The following is a 25274-nucleotide window of genomic DNA, read 5'->3' on the forward strand; positions in this document are numbered from 1 at the left end:
ACCTTCCCAAGCACTTACAATCCTGTGCAACCTTGCCAGCTCATTGGCGCCTTGTGCAAGAGACGACGACGGGGGGGAATGGGAAAGGGAACTAGGGAGAAAGGTGTGGGAGCTGGATCTCCTACTCACGAGTGTTGAGGTTGGGTCTTAGCCCCTCCTTTGAGGGCCTGCAACAGTCCAGAGCACTTTCACAAAGGGAGAGCCATGGAGCTGAACTAACCATTCGCCCAACACCTCAGGCTTACATAAGCCTTGGGAAGGGGAGTTGAGAGTCCGCCAGCCCATGCAGCAACCAGTGGCAGCCAGTCAATGAGGGAAGCAGCTCTGAGGTGCAGGCTCTCTTTATCTCCTTCCAAGCACTTCCAGGCACCACCACCACCGCAACACCAAGGGGCTGGTTAATGAGTTGGAGGAGCTGTGCAGAAGGGGCTGAAGTTCACCGGCAGAAGCAGCAGGTGGAAGAGTGAGAGAGAGTGTGAGAGACCCTGATGCACTGACTCTGTCAAGGAGACGCACGTCCTTCACCTGACTGAGGTAGGTTTTTTTTTTGAAGGGTGAATGTTCGTTGTTTGTTTTCTTGTGTTTGTAGGTGGTTGTGGTGCATGGCGCAGGTGTGAACAGGCTTTGATTTCGTGAGAGGGTTGTTTAGTGAGCCAGCTGAGCGAGAGCTGGTGTAAAACACTTCCTTAGGGCTGACAATGGTTTCAGAGTTGTCAGGAGTGAGCAGGTGTACGTGTGTTGTGTGTGCGTTTGCATGACTGTATAAGTGTGTCTGTTTCTGGAAGCCTGTGTGCATGTGTGCACTGTTTTATGTGGCCCTGCTTGCATTGTTTCTATGTTGTGTATCTGTATGAGCCTACTGCGTGGGTGTGTGTGACGTGTACGCAATTCCAGGTCATTATAAAGCTGAGGGGATGCGCATCGTACGTATGGCCCTGCTTGCATTGTTTATGCGTTGTGTCTACTGTTTGTCCATAGAGGTCTTTTGGTAACCTGCCTTGCTCTGAATTTTCCCATGCCGTCTCTCCTCTCTAACCAGCAAGGTTTCTCAGGGGCTCCTATGTTGAGTTGCTGCATGACTTCAAGGGAACAAAAGTCTGACCCATTAGTGGAACAAACATTTCCCTACTGTACCAACACATCTCCCACTTAGCGTTCGCCAAATTTGAATGGTCCGTTTAGCTTGGTGAAGCACTCTGAAGAGCCCACCCATTCGTCATTTGACATGGTGGTCCAAATATCACCAAGTGAGGCCATAGTGGTCCGATCCTCTGGACAGTTGGATAGACAAAGAGGCCAGTGAACGAGGAGGCAGGACATTAGAGAAGAGAGTGGGTGGCTCGGGGAAGGGGCCTCCATGATAAAGAGAAGGCTTCAGTAATGGCCTGCATTCGATATCTGGTTCAGCTGTAGTTCAAACTTTGTGTGTGTGTGTGTGTGTGTGCGCACGTGCAATTACAGGTCATTTCAAAGCTGTGAGGAACTGCGAGAGTTAATCATTTGTGCATTCCAAGATTTTGGCTTGAGTGTTGGTAGAATTCCCTTAATCTGAAAATCAGGGCGCTTTTAATCACCAGACTATTATCCAGAGAGCTCTGGCTGAGGTTAAACCAGTACAATGTGGCACAAGTACAACTACAACCTACAGAAAACCAATATAAAACCAACAGAGGAAAGAGAACACATACTACAACCTATAGACAACCATAATAAGAAAGACAAGGCAAGACGGAGCTGCTCTTCCTCCCGGGGAAGGACTGCCCGTTCCATGATCTCGCCATCACGGTTGACAACTCCCTTGTGTCCTCCTCCCAGAGTGCTAAGAACCTTGGCGTGATCCTGGACAACACCCTGTCGTTCTCCACTAACATCAAGGCGGTGACCCGATCCTGTAGGTTCATGCTCTACAACATTCGCAGAGTACGACCCTGCCTCACACAGGAAGCGGCGCAGGTCCTAATCCAGGCACTTGTCATCTCCCGTCTGGATTACTGCAACTCGCTGTTGGCTGGGCTCCCTGCCTGTGCCATTAAACCCCTACAACTCATCCAGAACGCCGCAGCCCGTCTGGTGTTCAACCTTCCCAAGTTCTCTCACGTCACCCCGCTCCTCCGCTCTCTCCACTGGCTTCCAGTTGAAGCTCGCATCCGCTACAAGACCATGGTGATTGCCTACGGAGCTGTGAAGGGAACGGCACCTCCATACCTTCAGGCTCTGATCAGGCCCTACACCCAAACAAGGGCACTGCGTTCATCCACCACTGGCCTGCTGGCCCCCCTACCTCTGAGGAAGCACAGTTCCCGCTCAGCCCAGTCAAAACTGTTCGCTGCTCTGGCACCCCAATGGTGGAACAAGCTCCCTCACGACGCCAGGACAGCGGAGTCAATCACCACCTTCCGGAGACACCTGAAACCCCACCTCTTTAAGGAATACCTAGGATAGGATAAAGTAATCCTTCTAACCCCCCCCTTAAAAGATTTAGATGCACTATTGTAAAGTGGTTGTTCCACTGGATATCATAAGGTGAATGCACCATTTTGTAAGTCGCTCTGGATAAGAGCGTCTGCTAAATGACTTAAATGTAAATGTAAATGTAATAATACAAGTTACCAAAAGAGGAAAAATAGCACATACAGGATCATCTGTATTTTGTTTCCCTTTACTGCCTAAATCCACAGACAGACCCCTACTACATAGAAACAACCCCTACTGACAAAAAAACTAAACCACCATGCAACTTCATTGTTACAGAATAGAAACTTCACTGATGCATCAGGTTCAGTTTGAAAGTAATTGATGACCAAAGCCCACTCAAACACAATACATCTAGCTCTACGTGGTATTCACCATGCAATTGTGTTCTAAAAATATGCACATCAAGTACTTTCTTCAAAGAATTCAACACAAGACCTTACCGTGCAGTTAACAATCATTTCCATATACAGTGCATTCGGAAAGTATTCAGACCCCTTGACTTTTCCACATTTTGTTGAATTACAGCCTTGTTCTAAAATGCATTAAATAAATAAAAATCCTCATCAATCTACACACAATACCCCATAATGACAAAGCAAAACAGGTTTTTCAATTTTTTTAAACAGAAATACCTTATTTACATAATTATTCAGACCCTTTGCTATGAGATTTGAAATTGAGCTCAGGTGCATCCTGTTTCCATTGATCACCCTTGAGATGTTTCTACAGCTTGATTGGAGTTCCCCCCGTGGTAAATTAAATTGATTGGACATGATTTGGAAAGGCTAGATTCACGATTTTCTGGTCTGATGAAACCGAGATTGAACTCTTTGGCCTGAATGCAAAGAGTCACATCTGGAGGAAACCTGGCACCATCCCTACGGTGAAGCATGGTGGTGGCAGCATCATGCCGTGAGGATGTTTTTCAGAGGCAGGGAGACTAGTCTGGATCAAGGGAAAGAAGAACGGAGCAAAGTACAGAGGGATCCTTTATGAAAACCTGTTCCAGAGTGCTCAGGGCCTCAGACTGGGGTGATGGTTCAACTTCCAACAGGACAACGACCCTAAGCACACAGCCAAGACAACGCAGGAGTGGCTTCGGGACAAGTCTCTGAATGTCCTTGAGTGGCCCAGCCAGACCCGGACTTGAACCCGATCGAACATCTCTGGAGAGACCTGAAAATAGCTGTGCAGGGACTCTCCCCATCCAACCTGACAGAGCTGGAGAGGATCTGCAGAGAATAATGGGAGAAACTCCCCAAATACACGTGTGCCAAGGATGTAGCGTCATACCCAAGAAGACTCGAGGCTTTAATTGCTGCCAAAGGTGCTTCAACAAAGTACTAAGTAAAGGATCTGAATACTTATGTAAATGTGATATTTTAGTTTTTTATTATGAATAAATTTGCTAACATTTCTACAACCCTGTTTTTGCTTTGTCATTATGGGGTATTGTGTGTAGATTGATAATGGGGAAAAACAATTTAATCAATTTTAGAATAAGGCTGTAACGTAACAAAATGTGAAAAAAACTCAAGGGGTCTTAATACTTTCCGAGTGCACTGTAAATACCTGGTAATTGTCTGTACCATAAAATGAAGTGTTAGGCTAAATGTATATTCTCCAAACACACAACAAGGGCAGGAGGGAAAGGAAGTACCACAAGTGAACATGAGGAGGCCAAACACAATAACACATCTATTGACTAAGGACAATTCCACAGAAACAGAATGACAATGAGACTCCAGTTTTTCACTTTAAAAGTACGCCAAACAAAAAACATTGATTGCAAAGTTAAACAAACCAACTCTATTTCCCAAGGACTACTTTTAACAATATCCACTGAAAATTTTACAAAAACACATTTACTCGAAGAACTATGCAGGAGTAAATCATGGTAACAGAATGTAGGTAAAATCTCCTTCAGTTTTTGTGACAAATTTTTTTTTAAACTCTGTTATGTCTACTTTGAATTAAGAATGGGGTGGCAGCTATGATATGACAATTTTTCTAATTGAAGTACAGTAAGAAAAGTGGTTTAACATCCGGTACAGACTGACATCATGGGTCCCCGAATTGTACTATACAGAAATGCATAATTCTCTTCATGGTTATGTATCCTGAGTAGGTACACAAAGGTAGAAAACTTTAATATCCTCCTTTGCATGTTTGGGTATGATTCTACACACTGGCTATTATTCTAATGAGCTCTGCCCCCAAACAACACAACATTTGGTTGGTCCAGACCAGACCAAATCTCTACCAATCATAGACTATGTTTCACAAGTTTGGACATCCCAGTACAGCACAGTAGAGTGGAGTACAGTACAATACAGTCAATTATACTGTACTCTAGTGTGCTCTAAGGTACTCAATGACTGTTTATGAATGGACGAAGCCATCGATCACGTGACATCCTTCATTCCTATGTGAAGACTCAATAGAGCATTTGAAGCCAAGGATGTCAGTTAAGGTGGTGTTTCATGGATACATAACATGCAACATTTAGAGCTACTTCAAGAAGTGACCTTGCCGGCTAGCTCAGTGCTGCCCCTTCTCATTGAATATCTCAAGTTGAAGGCCGACCAGAGTACTGCAGGCTGCCTATAGCAGCTAAACTATCCTTCTTCTGTGTGCGATTTTAAAATAATCCGTTCAAGGACATACATCTGCTGTAATAGAAGCAATTATTGGTTCCGTGATTGTCTTCTAAATATACATGTATTTTTTACACAAAGATTGACATTTTCCAATTCACTATAACGGGGAATCCTGTTTTCTGCAAAGAACACCTGCAGTACCACGGTCAGCCTTGAACTTCGTGGCTTCGATGAGAGGGGTCAGTGTTCTTACCTGACTGTACTGTACTAAACTTTACTTTAGTGTTCTGTTCTGTACTGTTCTGTATTGTACTGACTTCTACTCATTAAATGTTTTAATCCATTAATAAATTATAAACCAAATTGTTATCAGTAAAATGAGGGAGAGAAATTTAAAATATCTTAAAGATATGTGTTTTTTTGGTAAGGTTTTTGTGTTCCTATTTGATATGCTCCTATAAGCTTTTTACATGGAAATGCCCATAAACACTGTGGGGTCTAGGAACAAGGTCGCTCGTCACTAGATAAGAGAAGGCACACACCTGTATGCATATCACCTCTCTCTTCCCATAAATGGATGGAGGGAGAGAGGGAGGGAGAGAGAGCACAAAGTTCAGGTGCTGTAAATCGCGTGGTGACATGTACAGGTAGTCTGCTGCTGCCTGCTAGATCCTGACACATCTCACCCTCTCCTCTCCACTCCTGTTCCCTCCACATCAGGTGAGTCCTTTGTACAAAGTAACAAGCTAACAGTCGGTTTCTGTGTGTTTTCGCAAAGACGTCATGTAGAAAATGGGCATTTATGCGGCATGAGCTCTATTGATGTGGACAATTAAGGACACATTATGTCTTGGTCGCTGTGGAACCATGGGAGGTTAGCCAGGGAAAATGGATCTATCAGATGTAGATATCAGCTAAAGTAGTAAACATGTCTGCCTGCAAATGTATTGCTATTGGTTATAGGAGAAACATTTATTTGAATGGAAATGGGATTTGTTTGAACAGTATATTGTTACAACAATATGTCTAAAATTAGCCAAATCAAAAAGGGTAGTTTTGAGATATTAATATTTTAAATGTCATTATACTCCTTAATTTAATGAATGTGAAATTTGCATTACAGAATCTAGACACACTCCATATTTGAGAGAACACTATAAGGAGTATAATGACATTAAGTTGTTGTCTGTACGGGTTGACAGGAGTCATGTATAGGTCTAAAAAAAGGCCTACAATTGCCAATTTCGTCATGATATTCAAAACAAAATGTGTGATGTTTCCTCCCAATGATGTTCCTATGTGAGAATTCATAGCGGTGGGAAGTAGTGGTGCTGAGGTAGCTACAGCTCCCCCTGATAAATCAGAATTAAAAAATGACAAAACACAATTTTACAAATATCAACAACAACAAAAAATGATGTATATGGGCCTTTATTACACCTGTATGAGCGGACAAAAATAGTCGTCAGTAGCACGGGGATAAAAAAAAATGTCTTGGCACCCCCATCTCTAAACATTGGCTTGACGCAAGGCAATATTTCTTATACTTACAGAAGGCAAATCATTTCTGCAAAACTAAATATAAATGTTGATATTAGTTGGCAAGGGTTTTACTACAACATTATTGTGTTTTGATGTACACTATGTATACAAAAGTATGCGGACACCCATCGAAATCAGTGGTTTCGGCTATTTCAGCCACACCCGTTGGTAACAGGTGTATAAAATCGAGCACAAAGCCATGCAATCTCCATAGACGAACATTGGCAGTAGAATGGCCTTACTGAAGAAGTCATTGACTTTCAACATTCCACCGTCATAAGATGCCACCTTTCCAACAAGTCAGTTCGTTAAATTTATGCCCTGCTAGAGCTGCCCCGGTCAACTGTAAGTGCTGTTATTGTGAAGTGGAAATGTCTAGGAACGACAACAGCTCAGCTGCGAAGTGGTAGGCCACACAAGCTCACAGAATGGGACCTCTGAGTGCTGAAACACTCACTACCGAGTTCCAAACTGCCCCTGGAAGCAACGTCAGCACAAGAATGGTTCAGCAGGAGCTTCATGAAATGTTTTTCCATGGCCGAGCAGCCGCAAACAAGCCTAAAATCCCCATGCGCAATGCCAAGCGTCAGCTGGAGTGGTGTGAAGCTCGCCACCATTGGACTCTGGAGCAGTGGAAACGCGTTCTCTGGAGTGATGAATCACGCTTCACCATCTGGCAGTCTGAAGGATTAATCTGGGTTTGGCGGATGCCAGGAGAATGCTACCTGCTCCAATGCATCATGCCAACTGTAAAGTTTGGTGGAGGAGGAATAATGGTCTGGGCTTGTAGTTCCAGTGAAGGGAAATCTTAACGCTACAGCATACAATGACATTCTAAACGATTCTGCGCTTCCAACTTTGTGGCAACAGTTTGGGGAAGGCTCTTTCCTGTTTCAGCATGACAATGCCACCATGCACAAAGCGAGGTCCATACAGAAATGGTTTGTCAAGATCGGTGTGGAAGAACTTGACTGGCCTGCGCAGAGCCCTGACCTCAACCCCATCAAACCCCTTTGGGATGAATTGTAACGCTGACTGCAAGCCAGGCCTAATTGCCCAACATCAGCGCCCAACCTCACTAATGCTCTTGTGGCTGAATGGAAGCAAGTCTCCACAGCAATGTTCCAACATCTAGTGGAGAGCCTTCCCAGAATAGTGGAGGCTGTTATAGCAGCAAAGGGGCGGACCAACTCCATATTAATGCCCATGATTTTGGAATGAGATGCTCGACGAGCAGGTGTCCACATACTTTTGGTCATGTAGTGTATTTCTAATACCTTTTAAGACTTTTTATGCTAGATGTATTGTAAGACCACTTTTCCATATTTGACCAGAAATCTAAGCATTTGCTTATTCCTAATTTTCAGGATGGAAAATGGTTGAAAAATGTATATACCTTAATTACTCAAAATTATAGACTCTTAGCCTTCATTTTACACCAAAGTTGATATGCTCTTATAAACTTCACATGTTAGTGCTCATGGGTCTTTTTACATGGTACACATTGTGGGATCTAGGAACAAGGTCGCTCGTAACTAGATAAGAGAAGGCACACACACCTGTATGCATATTACCTCTGCTTGCCATATATGGTCACTAAAGTAATCGACAATCAAAAGTGTGTGTGTGTGTGTGTCTGTGTGTGTGTGTGTGTGTGTGTGTGTGTGTGTGTGTGTGTGTGTGTGTGTGTGTGTGTGTGTGTGCGTGCATGTGTGTGTGCGTTAGAGAGAGAGATGTTAGAGAGAGAGAGAGAAGACAAAGTTCAGGTGCTGTAAACGGGTTGGTGAGATGTGCAGGTAGTGACACATCTCACCCTCTCCTCTCCACTCCACTCCTGATCCCTCCACATCCGGTGAGTCATTTGTACAACGTACCAAGCTAACAAACAGTTTCTGTGTGTTTTCGCAAATAAGTGATGTAGCAAATGGGAGTTTATGCGGAATGAGCAAATGGGTGTTTATGTGGAATGAGCTCTGTATTGATGTGGACATTTAAGGAGAAATTATGTCTTGGTCATTGTGGAACCTTTGGAGGTTAGCTAGGGAAAATTGGCTCAACATGTATCAGATATATAGCTATCAGCTAAAGTCGTGACATTTTTTGCCTGCAAATGTATTCATATCGATTATAGAAGAAACATTTATTTGAATGACATATTGAGCCCAGTCTGAAAATGTGTATATTGTTAGTAACAATATGTCTAAAAATAAGCAAAATCAAAAAGAGTAGTATATTATTATTCATATTTTTAAGTTTGAATAAATGAATGTGAAATTTGTTTTACAGAATCTAGACATACTCCATATTTGAGAGAACAATATAAGGAGGATAATTACACCAATATGTTTTCTGTATCATGTACGGTTCACAGATCATAGGGTTTTACAGGAGGCATGTGTAGGTCTAAAAAAGGCCAATTTCATCATGATTTTCTAAGAAATTGCATGTGATACATATTTAAACACCATGTTAAACATCCTTCCTCCCATTGATGTTCCTATGTGAGAATTGCCAGTACAATCTGAGATACTAAAAATATTTTCCGCTCCCGCTGGCATGGAATCGCCCTATTATCCAATCATGACACAAGCAAGATAAGTGTCGTTGTGATGAATCATTATTGTATTACTCAACAGACCTCTGAACAGCAGTTATGGGAGGAAAAATGGTGCTGATAAGTTGACTCAAAGTTATTGTTTTATGATAAGCAGAAAGTAGAAAGTAGAAAGGCTCATTATGAGCGCAACAGTCTTACTTATCGTCAATTTGAAATGAACATTTTGTGAACAATAACTCACTTGGTTTTATTCCATTCGACAACTTATAGCAACGAAAATCAAATAGTTTTCAATATCATGAATTTGGCTGGGATGTGCAAATCAGAAAGAGTGTTTTTGAGGACATGCATACACTGCATGGAACAGAAAGGAAAGATAAGCAGTGAAGGTTAAGGTTAAGCAGTGATACACATTTAAACAATATACACACACAAACCTACATGTACAAATTACCTCGATTAACCTGTACCCCCGCACATTGACTCGGTACCGTTACCCCCTGTATATAGCCTCGTTATTGTTATTTTATCGTGTTACTTTTTATCATTTTTGACTTTAGTTTATTTGGTAAAATGTTTCTTAACTCTTCTTGAACTGCACTGTTGGTTAAGGGCTTATAAGTAAGCAATTCACTGTAAGGTCTAGACTTGTATTCGGCGCATGTGACAAATAACGTTTGATTTGATTTGAAACCAGCATGGAGCAACTATACAGTAATGAGTTGATGAAGCTGTGAATAGCCTATCATGGGTCTTTGTAGTTATGAGTCTTATATTTATTATTGAATCTACCCAGGGTGTTGGGGTGGGTCATTTGATTGACAAACACTCAGGCTACAAAGGACACAATGTAATAGGCCTGCTAGTCTGTTTCAGCGATGGCTGCTGTTTGGTTTAGAAGCCATATGGAGACGAGTCTGTGGTTACAAGAAACAGACAGAGTGCAAACACAGCACAATATTACTTTATGGTCCACTGCTCATAAACTGAACTGGGCTTCCATGGTCTATCAACAGCCATCCAACTAGCCAGCCTGCCAGCCAGTCAGCCAGCCACACAGTATGCTGTTCCAGCTGGCCCTCTCATTCTCTAAATGAAGATTCTATTAATCGGGACAAATAGTTCTGTTAAGTGGATGTTTTGTTCCTATCGCTACTTGATATTCCTATCGCTACTTGATATTCAATTAAAGCCTTTCCACAGTGGACATTTGAATAAGAGTAGCCTACTCTGTGTCCTAGAAATCAGTCCTAAAGGTTTAATGCCTTCTCTACCTCTCCCTTAGATTGATCGAGAAATTATATTAGCATTATCGTTAAAACTTGGCTTCGCCTCAGCAGCCAAATGTACCAACTAAATGACAAACCATAAATGTGTCAATCCCTGTATTTACAGCACGCTGTACAATGGAATGGACCACGAAATGAAGCACACAATAGACACATATATATTTATAATTCTGGCAGGTCCTCATTACAAGTAAGGCATGAGACCATGATGCAAAAGTTGACATTCAGCTATCTGTCAATATATACCAATATAGCAGTATAACTGTAGACACTGTAGTAAGGCACCATATGTTTTGACACTCAGAAAATTGGAGACTGCTGTGTTCAAGACTGTGGTAACAATTGGGAGGTACTGAGACTTTCACTTCCTGCTTTGTGGCAGCTGTTTACGCTCCTCCTGCAAAGGTGGCTTCAAAATATGTTGTTCATTTTATGTAGTACAATGAGCACAGACTTAGACACTCTTGAGCAGTATACTCCCGTTACCATTCTGTGACCTGAGATAGGAAATACTCTACTGAGGTCACATCCAGGAGTGAAAGTAAGGCAGTACGGTCCGGTACGGCGTGCCGGCAAAATAAATAGTGGGGGTACGGCATACCGGTAAAACATGATTAAAACAAAATAATTCAAGCAAAATGGCAAGAAAACTGTAGGCTATTACATTATTATGTATCATTACCGCATGAAAAATGAGCGAATGGACTTGAAAACGGGTAGTATAGCCTATGCTCCAAAATGCGATGTGGTTCGACGAGAACACTCACACTTTGCCAAGGCAGGGAGAGACGAGTGGCCGACAGCAGCAGACAGCAGTAGACGTACTGTATAAATTCTGGCTTAATGACAATTGCCAAATGCTGTTACACTTTTTGGTGTTTTGTGTAACAGATGTCTTTTTCCATTCACCACTGTTTGGAGTCTGGAAATATGTTGCGAGTGGATGAACATGTGCGGTTGGCCTAGTAAAGGAGCTCTTTGAAGTGATTGTTTGACAATCAGATGACAACATCAAGACTGGTTGTGTTTATGCCGCAGTAAAAGGTAATACATTTTAATAGTTAAATGAGAAATCTTTACAGCTTGGCCCACAGAGATCCTATTGAATCAATAGGGATTCTATATGGAATTCTATGATACACAACACTAAACAATACATTAATTGCACTATAACAGTGACAAACGATGCCCACAAGCTGTTAGGGCCTACATAAAGCTGTCCATAAGGGGATATGGGGACGACAAGCGGATAAGAGGCAATCCGTAATTCCGATTAAGACATTAATGAGTGAGCAACGACGAACGTAGTCAATATAACTATTTGTTCAGCACTTTTGAAATGTACAGCGACAGAATTCAGAACATGGGCAGTTCTTACAGTGTACTCCCTGTACAACAAGTCAGACCCGTAGGATAAATAAAGGGGGCATATAAACAGACAATGAAAGCTCTTACAACATTCAATGATTACATTTCTCTAAAACAGGTTATAGGCTACAGTACATGTGCACCACCAAGTTAGAACATTAGGTGAAATTAAGAGGTGAAAATAGACCAAATTATTTGGGTGAGGCACATTGAACTCCGTTTGGGTCTTTACGTGTCAAGAAAGATAACACTATTTGACGAGTTAAATAATCTTTTAATTTGACACGTCAAATAACACAATTCTATTATAGAATGTTGTGTGTGCTGAATTTGCACATGCAAGCCAAGCACCACCACTACTATCAGTAGCACTGTCAAAGCTGTACAAATAAAAGGTTGGCAAACAAGCACACGGCAACGAAAAATGTGTTGACAATACCGCGTTGGTGAAAGTATACCAAATTATTAGGTTGAGGCACATGGGCTACTAACAGCGTATTACATAACATACACTTAGTATAACTTTCTTAGCTACAGTATACATATCTCCCTTGCATATTACATAATTTATGCAGCAGCATACAAGACATTTTTGGACTCACCTTGTGAAGGTGTCGCGGCGGTCCTTTGTGGGCAAATTTTGTCATCAAACTTTGTCATTAGTCTGGCATACTCTGGATTTATCGTGGGAACTCGGAGAAAAAAAACACACAGCCACACCATTGAATAGCAGGCTAACATTAGTGGTTGCTTTGCAATGCTTGCAGTTAGCCACTGATTCCCTCCAAATGACTCATTGTTGAATTTGCGATTTCCAACTTGTTGTGTAATGTTTATGTTCAATGACCGATGAGCACCGATACATTTTATCCATAATTTCTCTTCATTATTTATCTTCATATGACAAGGATTAAAAAGGATTTGCCTGTAGATTGTCGACTTGATTCATGATGATGACTGCTAGCTAAGACTTTGAAAGTAAGATGTTGACGTGATCAGTCCAATCAAAGCTACTGTACATATAACGTGATTTGACGTCATTTTATCTGTGGCCAATGACCTTGAGCCTTATTGGAAGGGCACTTGTAATATAACTCTATGGTAAGATGTTGACGTGATCAACCCAAAGGGCTGAAATTTTGGATGTCTATCCTTACTAAGGACTTAAACTTGGCGATGACGTACTGTCCCCATGAGTGACAGAAAACTGAGCCAATCAAGGCGCAATGCTCCTATTTTCTGCTGGCTTGCCCCATCACCACAGAAAGCACTGAGCTAGGCTGAAACACCTGCATTTTGAAGCTGCCTTACTCAAAAAACAAAAAAGAGACCATGTGTATGCAGCTTTATTAACTGAATTATATATATATATATATACTTTTTTTATACATTGTTTGCAAACTAATATGAGATATGTATTAATGCCAAAATAACGTGAAAAACAGGCAAGCCCCCCCCCAAAAAGACATTTATTTATTTATTTTGCAACAAAATGTGGGGCTCAAAACAGGTGGGGCTCTGATTAGGCCCACACACAAGTGTGTGCACACAAAGGATATCCAGTACAAGGAATACATTGAATCTACTTTCACCCCTGTCACATCATTGACTCTGCCAATGATCAACTCATTGACTTATGGATCAACTCCTCCCCTTAGCCAGTCATGTGAGGTAGCAGAGCAAGATAACACTAGGCAACAGTACAGTTTATAGAGTTTGTGTCTGTTTTGATTATGTTTTTCGGTATTTCAAGCCCTTTGAATAATTGTCTGGAATACTATTGAACATGTCAACAACAGAATATGAATAGGTTAGCTTCGTTAATAAATAGTGAACGACCACTACCTCACTCACACCTTCCCCCCCCTCCCTCTAGGTATCTTCTCCAAGCTGAATCTGGCACCATGCCACAGATCGAGGTCAAAACCCAAGTTGCAAAAGTCCTCAATAAAACCACGCCAGGGCTGCAGATATGGAGGATAGAGGTGAGAGAACAGCACATATTTCCTTTGTCATCACTACATAATGAATATGCAGAACATGTAAATAACAATTTAGGTTCATTATCAAACTTTTTCACACAATGAAATTAAATGCGGGGAAATTGAACTGGTTCCAATTTTCCAATTGGTCAGGCCATGGAGATGGTGCCCTTCCCTTCTAAAGCATATGGACAGTTCTATGAAGGAGACAGCTATATCGTTCTATACGTAAGTAATCAATGTAACGTCATGATGCACCCCAAAAAATACATACAGTGACATCCCAGTAACATCATGTTTCTGTCTGATCTCGTAGACCAAGAAGATGAACAGCTCGTTCACCTACGACGTCCACTTTTGGCTCGGAAAGGACACCTCCAACGACGAGCAGGGGGCGGCGGCCATCTACACCACCCTGATGGACGAGCACCTGGGGGGTGTGGCTGTGCAGCACCGCGAGGCGCAGGGCTATGAGAGCGACACCTTCCGCGGATACTTCAAACAGGGCATCATGTGAGCTACGTAGTCCACACCCTACACCTGCCTACTGTATGGAAAGAAAAGGAACAACTCTGATACAATGATTCCCATTGAACACAGACAAATTAGCAGCAGCTCACATTTATCCAATGCAACGTCACTATTTACACTAGAGACAAACAACTTGAGTTCCTCCAACTCATCACTCAAATAAGCCACCATTTTGGCTTAACCTCAAAGTAACACACCCAAACACCCATAAAAAAATGTTTAACACCCATAAAAACCATCTACCCACACACAGTTTAGTGGCACTGTCAATGCACACAATACCAAAAAGCCTCAAACCAAGATATTTGGAATGATTATGGTGCCATGAAAGACAGTGGCAAGAGAAACACCTTGTTGATGTACAGGAGGTGACAATAGGAGGAACCAGAATCTTGAGAAAAAAGGTAGCTACTGGTATTTCTGTATCCACCATCGGTTTTGTACTGTAAATCATAGTGAAATTATATCACCTCCCACTCTCTACAGCAAAAGGCCATTTCCCCTTGTGGTGACGTACCTAACATGTAATGGTTTTCAGAGCATCAGAGGTGTATTCACTAGGAAATGAGTAGAGACAAACAGGCTGAAACAGGAAGGGATCTACCTGAAGATGTGCAATAAGAAAAACACCTTTTTGTTTCAAAACCTTTTGCTGAAATTTGCGCTAACAAATACAATCCTGGTAATTGCCAAATAACAACAGAAATGGTTTCAGACCATCATTCGTGGCTGTCATCTGACAACATTTCTTGCGCATGTTTTTCTGCAGCTACAAGAAGGGCGGCGTGGCGTCTGGGATGAAGCAGGTGGAGACCAACACCTACAACATCCGTCGCCTGCTCCATGTCAAGGGAAAAAAGCATGTGGTGGCTGGAGAGGTGAGAAAGCTCAAGCCAACGTGACCCTTGTGGAATATACAGCCTTCACAGCCTCTGTTCCTGCCTTCACAGCCTCTGCTCTGCCCCTGACTAGGATGTCTACTTCAGTTACTATATTTTCTTCTTCAATTTCACTTGACTAGAAACAGCTCAGCCTGTGCATGTCACTTCCTTTTCTGCCTCAGAACAAACGCAAAACACTTATTGTACAGCGGATTGAACTTAAGTTCAAGTGCATCAATTATTAGTCACATTTGTTGAGCCACTGGCTACCGTGTAGCTCCTCACTGACATAATCACAAGAAAGCCTATCAAGAAATTACACCTGATGTGCCTTATCCATTACAAAAAGTCCAAGGTTAAAAGTTGACTCAGCCAAATGACATTTCGACAAGCAGCACCGGAGATATTGAGATGAGCAAGATGCAACACTTTGCGCTGACACGGTCACACACAGTATCTGTGCATGCACACGGTTCGCTTCACGTTGTGCACAGCTATGTACAACGTGGTAGCCACGGGACAAAAACAGCAGAGAAGTTGAGCCTCTTAGTTGTTTGCGGAAATTGACCCACTATGCTGTTTACTTTCTGCATCTATGTCATATCGCTGAGTCTTCCTTTAACGTTCAACTCAGACATACTAATTGTGAAAGCTGAGTAGAATAAAGAGGATATTGTTAACCCAACGATTACCCCATAATGCTGGTGCGTTTTAGACTTCTAACCCCCTTTAAAAAAAAATTTAGCTACAGACTTCTGGGTTGTACCATTGGATTAGTCTAGTTCATCTGCATCCACAGATACCAACCATTCTGTGTGATTAACGGGGGCTGTGCTAGAGTGGTGTTTGTGAAACAAGGGAGTATTCCAAAGGGGCACGGTGCCGGGTCTTTTTACAGAAACATCTGTGGAGTCCAAATGATTGGAGATACAAACTATTCAAATCTATCTATTAAAAGCTGAGACTCCCACGAATATTCTACGACGCTTACGTGCGACACAAGAGTCGTTAGAAGATAAGGCGTTCTACATAAAATATCTTTGGAAATCCCAGGACATAGTGTCTGTAATACTGTACTAATCTCACATAGTCACTGTCACAAACTCCAAATTCCACACAGTTGTCACTGACTAGTTGGATATCCAATTCCCAGTGAGCCAACAATTTCCCTACTTACAGTATTTATATTCATTTTTTATTAGATTTTTTAATCAACATTATTATGGAATTCATCTGTGTCTTTTCCATCCCCATCCACCCCCCTTTCCATCATCATCAATACCCCTTTCCATCATCATCAATCCCCCTTTCCATCCCTATCAATCCCCCTTTCCATCATCATCAATCCCCTTTCCATACCTATCAATCCCCCTTTCCATCATCATCAATCCCCTTTCCATCCCTATCAATCCCACTTTCCATCATCATCAATCCCCTTTCCATCATCATCCATCCCCTTTCCATCCCTATCAATCATCATCAATTCCCCTTTCCATCATCATCAATCCCCCTTTCCATCATCATCAATCCCCTTTCCATCCCTATCAATCATCATCAATTCCCCTTTCCATCATCATCAATCCCCCTTTCCATCATCATCAATCCCCTTTCCATCCCTATCAATCATCATCAATTCCCCTTTCCATCATCATCAATCCCCCTTTCCATCCCTATCCACCACCCTTTCCATCCCCATCAATCCCCCTTACCATCATCATCAATCCATCCTTGAGAACAGGTGGACATGAGCTGGAGCAGCTTCAACAAGGGGGATGTGTTCCTGCTGGACCTGGGCAACCTCATCATCCAGTGGAACGGACCCAAGAGCAACCGCATGGAAAAACTCAAGGTAAGGAGACATTTTAGACCGCAGCCATAGAGATAACAGAACTTTACAGGTGACATTTTCGTTGTCTAAACACTGCGAGCAAAGTGGACAGATCTCGTCAGAGTTTAGTTCCTGTCTGTGCTTGGAGATTTTTTTTATTTAACCAGGCAAGTCAGTTAAGAACAAATTCTTATTTACAATGACGGCCTAGAAACAGTAGGGTTAACTGCCTTGTTCAGGTGCAGAACGACAACCTTTCGGTTACTGGCCCAACGCTCTAACCACTAGGCTACCTGCCACCCCATTTTACCACCCAAAGTTTTAATGAAGTGAAACTGTGGAGCGGTGGTACTTTGTTTTTACTTTGGTGCATCATGAATGAGAGATATGTGAAAGCAGGGGTTCAACCACATTGCTTTCACACCTCCAGGCATGTCAGGTCAGTGATAACCATATGGAAGAGAAGTGAGGACAGGTGCATTTTTTAAGTATTCAAACAAGGCCCCTATGTAGGAAGACCTCTGCCTCTAAACCTAACCCTTCCAGCATGGAAACATACAACTAAGAAAGGAGTGTGGTTCCAATGGCTCAATAAGGTAGAGCGTAGTGGGTTTTATTGTAAAGTACTGCCCTTGCACTCAGGGTGCTTTGGATAAAAGCATCAGCTAAAAACTAGCATTACAGAGCGCCCTAGTACCCTGGTGGTGGTATGATTGGTGGATATTGTCACGTTTGCTTTCCTCTGCAGGGAATGAATCTAGCCAAAGACATCCGTGACAGGGAGAGAGGGGGACGGGCACAGGTGAGCGTGGTGGAAGGGGACGACGAGAAGTCTTCAGAGGAGGCCATGAAGCTGATGAAACAGCACCTAGGAGAGACAAGACGGGACATCAGGGACTGCATCGCACCTGACGACATAGTCGACCAGAAGCTGAAGTCCAGCGTGAAGCTCTTCCAGTGAGTGCTGACCACTGACATGACCTCAGGGATATCTATAACCTCCTTATGACCTGTCATAGACATGATAAGCTCTTATGACCTGTCATTGACATGTACTGTAGCAGATGTGAACTAGCTAGTGAGAACTAGCCATTTTTCTTACAGAATTATTGTTAAAAAATGATGTGTAACATTTTGTTTGTTCTGTGCAGTATCTCAGATGCCCAGGGGAACCTTGTGGTGCAGGAAGTGGCAGTGAAGCCTCTGACTCAGGACCTGTTGAATCACGACGTCAGTCTCCTTGTCAATCAGGGAAAGGGGAGGGGGCATGTTAAAGGAGAAGGGGTTTAAAGTGCACTTTGTCGCCACTTGTCTACTCAAGCAAACTTTTATCCAGAATTCAAAGTACAGTATTTGGGCGTGTGCTATTAAATTATATTGACTGAGCTTAAGCATAATAAAATGATCAGGTTTCATACAAGAATGAGAAGATGATAAGGATATGATAAAGATCCTTCTGCGAGATGTGTAAGCCGAGAGAGATAAGTATGTGTAAGTTTGACACTAGTTCTGTGATGTTTTAATGAGAACTGAAAGAGAGGCTATTTCTGCCCTGTGACACCGAACAGAGACAAACATGCTTCCCCTTGAGCGCTGGCATGTGGTCTGAACAGTCAAAATTAGCCAAACTTCTAATACTAATAAATCTAGATTACAAGGGGTACACAGAAAATAAATCCACTGTCTGTCTGTGTCTAAGTATTTCAGTTAAAAGCCAACACTGATGTGATTTAAAACCATGAGAAATGAGGCTCACATGAAAATTGAGGATTACAGTAACTGGTTCTCATAGTAATTGGTTCTCATTTTTAGCGCAGTGAAAATTAATCTGTTGGGATTGTTACCGACATTCTCGGTATGCCACATAATAATTGTCCCTATGTACAGAAGTGAATAATGCAGTACTGACACTCAGGCAAACAGTAAACCTATTTACTGGTCATTAGAGGTATAAATAAATGTAATTTCATACATGAGACATCTAATCTAAATCTACTAATTTCACAGGACTGCTTTCTGTTGGATCAAGGTGGTACACGGATCTTTATCTGGAAAGGAAAGAAGGCTTCCAAGACAGAACGGTCTGAGTCTTTGGATAAAGCAGAAGTGAGCCGCACCTCGACACATTTTACTTTCACAATGGTTTTGATACCCCTTTGCTGTCCCCTATAGGCTTTTTAGGGGAATTCATACTGACTGTTATAGGGGGTTCGAAAATATCAGACACCCTCGGTTTGTACATCCCATATAACAAATATCCAAACAAGTTAAACCTGAAAACCAGCTGAACACCTGAGACACTTATTCTGGTCCTGGATCAAAGGTCCACTCAATGAGTTACCCACTCTCTCTGACACCCATATATCTATATCATTCTAATGTATGAATACTTTGGTACATCCCTAGCAAAAGAAAAAATAAACAAAGCACAGGAATTACATTCCATGTGATCCCTAAAGATGTGCGATTTTAATTTGAGCCAGTTTGGAAAATAATCCTGCAGCAACAAGAAATGTGAATTATTATGTGGATTATAATGAATGCAATGATTTTAGGGGTTGATACATTTTCATCAACAAAATAGTGATCTTCAAAATCTCAAATCTTGGAATTCTAGGCATACAAGAAGGCGAAGGGCTACCCTAGCTCCACCTACATTGAGACGGTGAATGATGGTGCTGAGTCTGCCGTATTCAAGCAGCTGTTCCAGAAGTGGACCGTGAAGGGTCAGACTGTGGGGATGGGAACCACAAGCAGCACAGGGAAAATTGGTGAGCAAGTCACACTGGATATACACTAAATGCACAGTAAAACTCAAATGATGTCAATTAGCCTATCAGAATCTTCTAAAGCCATGACAGAATTTTCTGGAATTTTCCAAGCTGTTTAAAGGCACAGTCAACTTAGTGTATGTAAACTTCTGACCCACTGGAATTGTGATACAGTGAATTATAAGTGAAATAATCTGTCTGTAAACAATTGTTGGAAAAATGACTTGTGTTATGCACAAAGTAGATGTCCTAACCGACTTGCCAAAACTATAGTTTGTTAACATGAAATTTGTGTAGTGGTTGAAAAACGAGTTTTAATGACTCCAACCTAAGTGTATGTAAACTTCTGACTTCAACTGTATTTCTCAACTTGACTAATGAAACTAAGCACTCAGTATTCACTGGTTAAAAAAAAAACGGTGTCTCTCGTATCTGTGAATGTGTTTTCTTGACAATGCAGCCAAGGTTGAGCAGATCAAGTTTGATGCAACTTCCATGCATGCAAGACCTGACCTGGCTGCCCAGCAGAAAATGGTGGACGACGGAACAGGCGAAGCAGAGGTTGGTTGGTAACAAGAATTCTTCTATCACATCCTGTTATAACTAGCTTTGACACAATAATCATTCCTAATCCTCCGCTTTAAACTATACATCCAATGGACACCAACATGTCCTATTTTCCTCCAACCAGGTGTGGAGGTTAGAGGACAGTGAGCTGGTGCCTGTGGACAGGAAGTGGTTGGGCCACTTCTATGGAGGCGACTGCTATCTCATCCTCTACAAATATGAAGTCAGCCACAGGAGTCACTACATGCTATACATGTGGCAGGTCAGAACAACCTGCTAGCCACCATTCCCTGTATGACATAGCTCATTTTCTGCTTGGCAATCAAGCTTTGTTAATACCAGAACATTTTGATATGAGAAGAGCTTAATTTCATGACTTAGTCTCTGGCTTGCTTTCTGCAACCTATGCAGATAGATAACTAGGATGTGTTTGATGTGTGCAATATAGGGTCGTCATGCGACCACGGGAGAGCTAGCTGCCTCTGCTTTCCAAGCCGTGAACATCGACAGGCAGTACAACGGGGAGCCAGTTCAGGTCCGAGTGCCCATGGGGAAAGAACCACTCCACCTCATGGCCATATTCAAGGGCAAGATGGTGGTCTATGAGGTAAGCCCTCCGTGTGTTCCTTTGTCAGTGAGTTTTCAAGGAAATTCTTGGAATGTTTCAAATCTATCGTCTTAATGATTGTATGTAATCATTCGATTGTAATCATGGTTTGCAGGAGGGGAGCTCCAGAGTCAACTCTAAACATGTCCAGCCGGCAGTTCGTCTCTTCCACGTCCATGGCACCAACGAGTTCAACACCCGCGCCATTGAAGTGCCAGCACGCTCTTCGTCCCTCAACTCCAACGACGTCTTTGTGCTCAGCACTGACACTTGCTGCTATCTGTGGTACGGAAAGGTAAGCAGCAAAAACGCCATAACCTTGTAATCCAGGTTAAGCAGAGTAACAGGTCTCCAGCTAAGCATTGATGATGAGAGTACAAACAGTGGCGTCATGCCCAATGGCACGTGCCCCCTCAGATTTGCCCAGTTTTTGAAAAATTCTGATGCTAATTACGAAACTTTATTTTTAAACCCAAATGTTACCATAATTATCTATAAAAAGATCTGTCAGCGGTATTTGGGTGGAGGGGCACAATGATTGGACCAGCCAAAAAGTACAAGGAATGTTTTTTTTATTAGATAAGCAAGAAATTACTAAATGTAATAAAGGAAAATTGCACATACTTCGTGCCCCCTCTAAAATAATGGGTGCCTGATGTCTCTGAGTTCAAGGGCAGTACTTTACCTAGTTATGCAACAGGTATGACTCTCATCCCTTGCAGGGCTGCAGTGGCGATGAGCGAGAGATGGGCAAATCCCTGGCAGACATAATCTCCAGGAGGGAAAAACAGGTCATTGCAGAGGGCCAGGAGCCGGCTCACTTCTGGGTCAATCTGGGAGGCAAGTCCCAGTATGCCAACAGCAAGAGGTACTACAAATGATCCCTTGGTTTTATAGTTACCTAAGGGCTCTGTTCATCTGAATTCAGTTAGCGGGTTTTAACTTCTTTTATTAATGAACTCAGAAAAACATTGTTTACAACTGAAAATAACATCCCTTTTTTGATGCCTTCTTCCTGGTCCGTCTGTGGTCTCTGCCAAGGCTTCAGGATGAGCACAGCAACATCACCCCACGTCTCTTCGAGTGCTCCAATCAGACGGGCCGCTTCCTGGCCACGGAGATCACCAACTTCAACCAGGACGACCTAGACGAAGATGACATCATGTTGCTGGACATATGGGACATGGTGAGGGCCTGTCTTTTTAGCCTTTATTTGTATTTATTAGGGATCTCCATTAGCTGCTGCCAAGGTACTCTTCCAAGATACTCTTCCAAGGTACTCTTCCACTCTTTCATTAAGACACTTACATCACCAATTAAATAAAAGATAAAACAGTACATCATATAACATTACACCACTACATATCTACAATACAAAATGTATAATACCACCATACAACAATATTGCAATGAACGTGTGTGTAGAGTGAGTGTGCTAGCGTTTGTGTGCCTATGCCGTGTGTCTGTACGTGTGTGTGTCACTTCACAGTACTCGATGTTCCATAAGGAGTGACAATATTGTCCGCTATCATCCTCAGTAATTTTCTATCCAAGTTGTCAGATCCCAGTGGCTTGTCATTGTTGATAGACAAAAAATATATATATCACCTCTTCCACACTCACTTAATAGAATTCAAAATTACAATGCTTGTCTTTCATAATTTGTTCAGTTATACTTGAATGTGTAGAATCAGCACTTGTTGCTGGCATGTCATGCCTAAGTTTGCTAATCTTGCCAATGAAAAAAAAACATTTTAAAGTAGTTGGCAATATCAGTGGGTTTTGTGATGAATGAGCCATCTGATTCAATGAATGATGGAGCTGAGTTTGCCTTTCTGCCCAAAATTTCATTTAAGGTGCTCCAAAGCATTTTTACTATCACTCTTTACATCATTTATATTTGTTTCATAGTATAGTTTTACTATTTTTATTCAGTTTAGTCACATGATTTCTCAATTTGCTGTACAACTTGCCAATCGGTTGTGCCTGGAATCCAAACTGATTTACCATGTTTCCCCATTGTTACAGTCTGTTTTTCCAGGCTACTACTGTACTGTTCTTTGGTGGCCACTATCAATCTACGGTCTGGAGGTTTGGTTCTTGAAAAACACAAGCGGTCCTGAGAGGACATCCTTCCTTACAAACCCTTGACCTCTTCTTACTCAGGTGTTCCTGTGGATGGGCAAGGGAGCCAATCAAATAGAGAAGGACAATGTGGTCCCCACGGCACAAGAATACCTGAAGTCCCACCCAGGGGGTCGGGATGTAGACACCCCCATCGTGATGATCAAACAGGGCTTTGAGCCTCCCACCTTCACTGGCTGGTTCCACGCCTGGGACCCACACATGTGGAGTGTATGTAGCAAGAATATGAGTAATTATGAGATAATAATACACATTGTAGCAGGGTTATGTGCTTATAACAAGTCTAACAATGCGTTAGAACTGCATCATAATGCATTACACCTGTTGGTTTCAAGTGTTACCAAAATGTGTTTACTCGGGGCACAAAATATTGATTTAAACAAGCTGATTATTATGTCCACAGGGAGGGAAGACCTACCAAGAATTGAAGGCTGAGCTTGGGGATGCCACTGACATCATCCAGATCACTGTGGTGAGTCTACTCTCTCTCAAGTGCACTAACATAATCTGATTTACGAAACCGTTCTCGTGTAAGCATTATTTACAAATGCAGTGCATCTACAGTATGCAACGGGAAATGTATTTAAGTGTTAGTGTTAATCTGACTCACGGAAAACAATGTCCACCAACAAAGTCGCCGAAGGTCTAGCCACCAGTTGACCTGGTGTTTTAACCTAGCCTAGCCATTTAGGAAAAATGATGGCATTGTCACAGAAACCAGTCAGATATGATTTTCTGCAACGGTTAAAGGAATGGTCTCTGTCTGTTTGTGGCTACAGGAGAGAACCACATCCAATTCCACTCAGAATAACTCCAAGAACACTGGAATACCACTGTTGCAACCTACCGTTCAGGCCACCTTCCCTGCAGACAAGCTGTTGAACTGCCAGACAGAGGACCTGCCCGAAGGGGTTGACCCCACCAAGAAAGAGGTAAGCTACACCCGTGAACTACATGATTGTTCTCTCTTCAAGTCTGTATTTCAGAGTAGCTGTCAGCTAAATGCATGCTTATTGTTCTCACTCATCTATTTTAACATGTACTATAACTATACCATACCTTTATCTTTTCCAGGAGCATCTTTCCAATGATGACTTTGCTCTGATCCTGGGTGTGTCCAGGGTAGAGTTCTACTCCATGCCCAACTGGAAGCAGCAGAATTTGAAGAAAGAGAAGGGTCTGTTCTAGAAGGAGTATATCTACACCTTGGGTCTCATTTTGACAGCGTAAAATAACTGCACTGTTGTCAAATCTCCTCAAACTCTATTTCAAAACGAGTTAGAAATGCAAGAGTTCTAAATTCTGCATCTTGAATCTGCACTGTTATTTGTGCATCTTAGACCTGCAGAAATATTACTCCAGCGTGGACATTAAAACAAAAGTACTAAAACAAAAGTATATGGAGTATTTCAGACATGGTTGACACTTTTTCATGCTTTCAAAATTAGGCCTCTCGTGTTTTGTCATCTAGCCTTGCACTTCTACTCTTAACCAAGAGAATGTGTGCATGAGTGGGTAGTTCTCAAATAACTGTAAACAACAGATTGAAGTGCCTTTAGGTTAATGTCTTGCAAATAATCTATGATTTTTTTTCTTGCTTCTGAAATGTTGTTATAATGTAGGCAATCGAGTTATGAAGATGACATTAGTAGTTGATAGAAAGGATTCTACACGTTTTATTATTGGAGATTTAGCATAGCATAGCATATTTGCAGCACTTTCCCCCCTGAATTGCTACTTGTGTCACAGAATTATATCTGGATATGTAACGTGCCTGTCAGGCATTTACAAATAAGTAGAATATGATATTGGTTCTATACTTTATGTCCACAATTAGCCTTAATATTGAAAACATATCTGCAAATGTATATTTGCAATCTTCAGAGGACCACAAGGGCTTAGTTTATTAGTAGGTACTTTGTGTTTCATAATATAAATGTTGAGGTATAACGTATCAATGAAATTATGACTGTCAAATGGAGATATCTATTGGGGTATTTTGTTTTTGCTATGTTGGATAAGCAGATGAATATATCTCTATGAAGACCCTTCATTTGCAATGCTACAATGACAGTCAATAAAGACCATATTCCCCAGTTTGTGTTTTCAGTACCTTCAGCAAATCATAATG

General features: G+C 41.9%; 1 protein-coding gene across 4 annotated transcripts; it reads left to right on the top strand.

The window, feature by feature from the left end:
• Nucleotides 1-242: 242 nt before the first annotated feature.
• Nucleotides 243-25239, top strand: vil1 (villin 1). 4 transcript variants are annotated; one of them, XM_014164281.2, is made up of 20 exons: nucleotides 243-534; nucleotides 13708-13816; nucleotides 13967-14041; nucleotides 14130-14326; nucleotides 15114-15222; nucleotides 16964-17074; nucleotides 17802-18010; nucleotides 18205-18283; nucleotides 19061-19159; nucleotides 19671-19824; nucleotides 20285-20385; nucleotides 20516-20653; nucleotides 20840-20998; nucleotides 21114-21293; nucleotides 21721-21866; nucleotides 22040-22184; nucleotides 23165-23353; nucleotides 23547-23615; nucleotides 23923-24075; nucleotides 24218-25239. In XM_014164281.2, the coding sequence occupies exons 2-20, from the start codon at nucleotides 13736-13738 to the stop codon at nucleotides 24329-24331; spliced, it is 2508 nt and encodes an 835-aa protein (XP_014019756.2). In that variant the 5' UTR covers nucleotides 243-534; nucleotides 13708-13735; the 3' UTR covers nucleotides 24332-25239. The 4 variants fall into 4 exon arrangements, with proteins under 4 accessions (XP_014019756.2, XP_014019755.2, XP_014019757.2 ...); XM_014164280.2 differs by lacking the exon at nucleotides 243-534 and adding an exon at nucleotides 5609-5795; XM_014164282.2 differs by lacking the exon at nucleotides 243-534 and adding an exon at nucleotides 8343-8469.
• Nucleotides 25240-25274: the final 35 nt, after the last annotated feature.

The sequence above is a fragment of the Salmo salar genome, chromosome ssa21 (genome assembly GCF_905237065.1).
Source record: "Salmo salar chromosome ssa21, Ssal_v3.1, whole genome shotgun sequence".
NCBI classification, from domain to species: Eukaryota; Metazoa; Chordata; class Actinopteri; order Salmoniformes; family Salmonidae; genus Salmo; species Salmo salar.

Coding starts and splice junctions, on each gene's coding strand:
- vil1 (XM_014164281.2), top strand. CDS start 13,736: ATGCCACAGATCGAGGTCAAAACCCAAGTTGCAAAAGTCCTCAATAAA. Junction 14,327..15,113: donor TACTTCAAACAGGGCATCAT/GTGAGCTACGTA, acceptor GTTTTTCTGCAG/CTACAAGAAGGGCGGCGTGG. Junction 19,160..19,670: donor AGTCTTTGGATAAAGCAGAA/GTGAGCCGCACC, acceptor TTGGAATTCTAG/GCATACAAGAAGGCGAAGGG.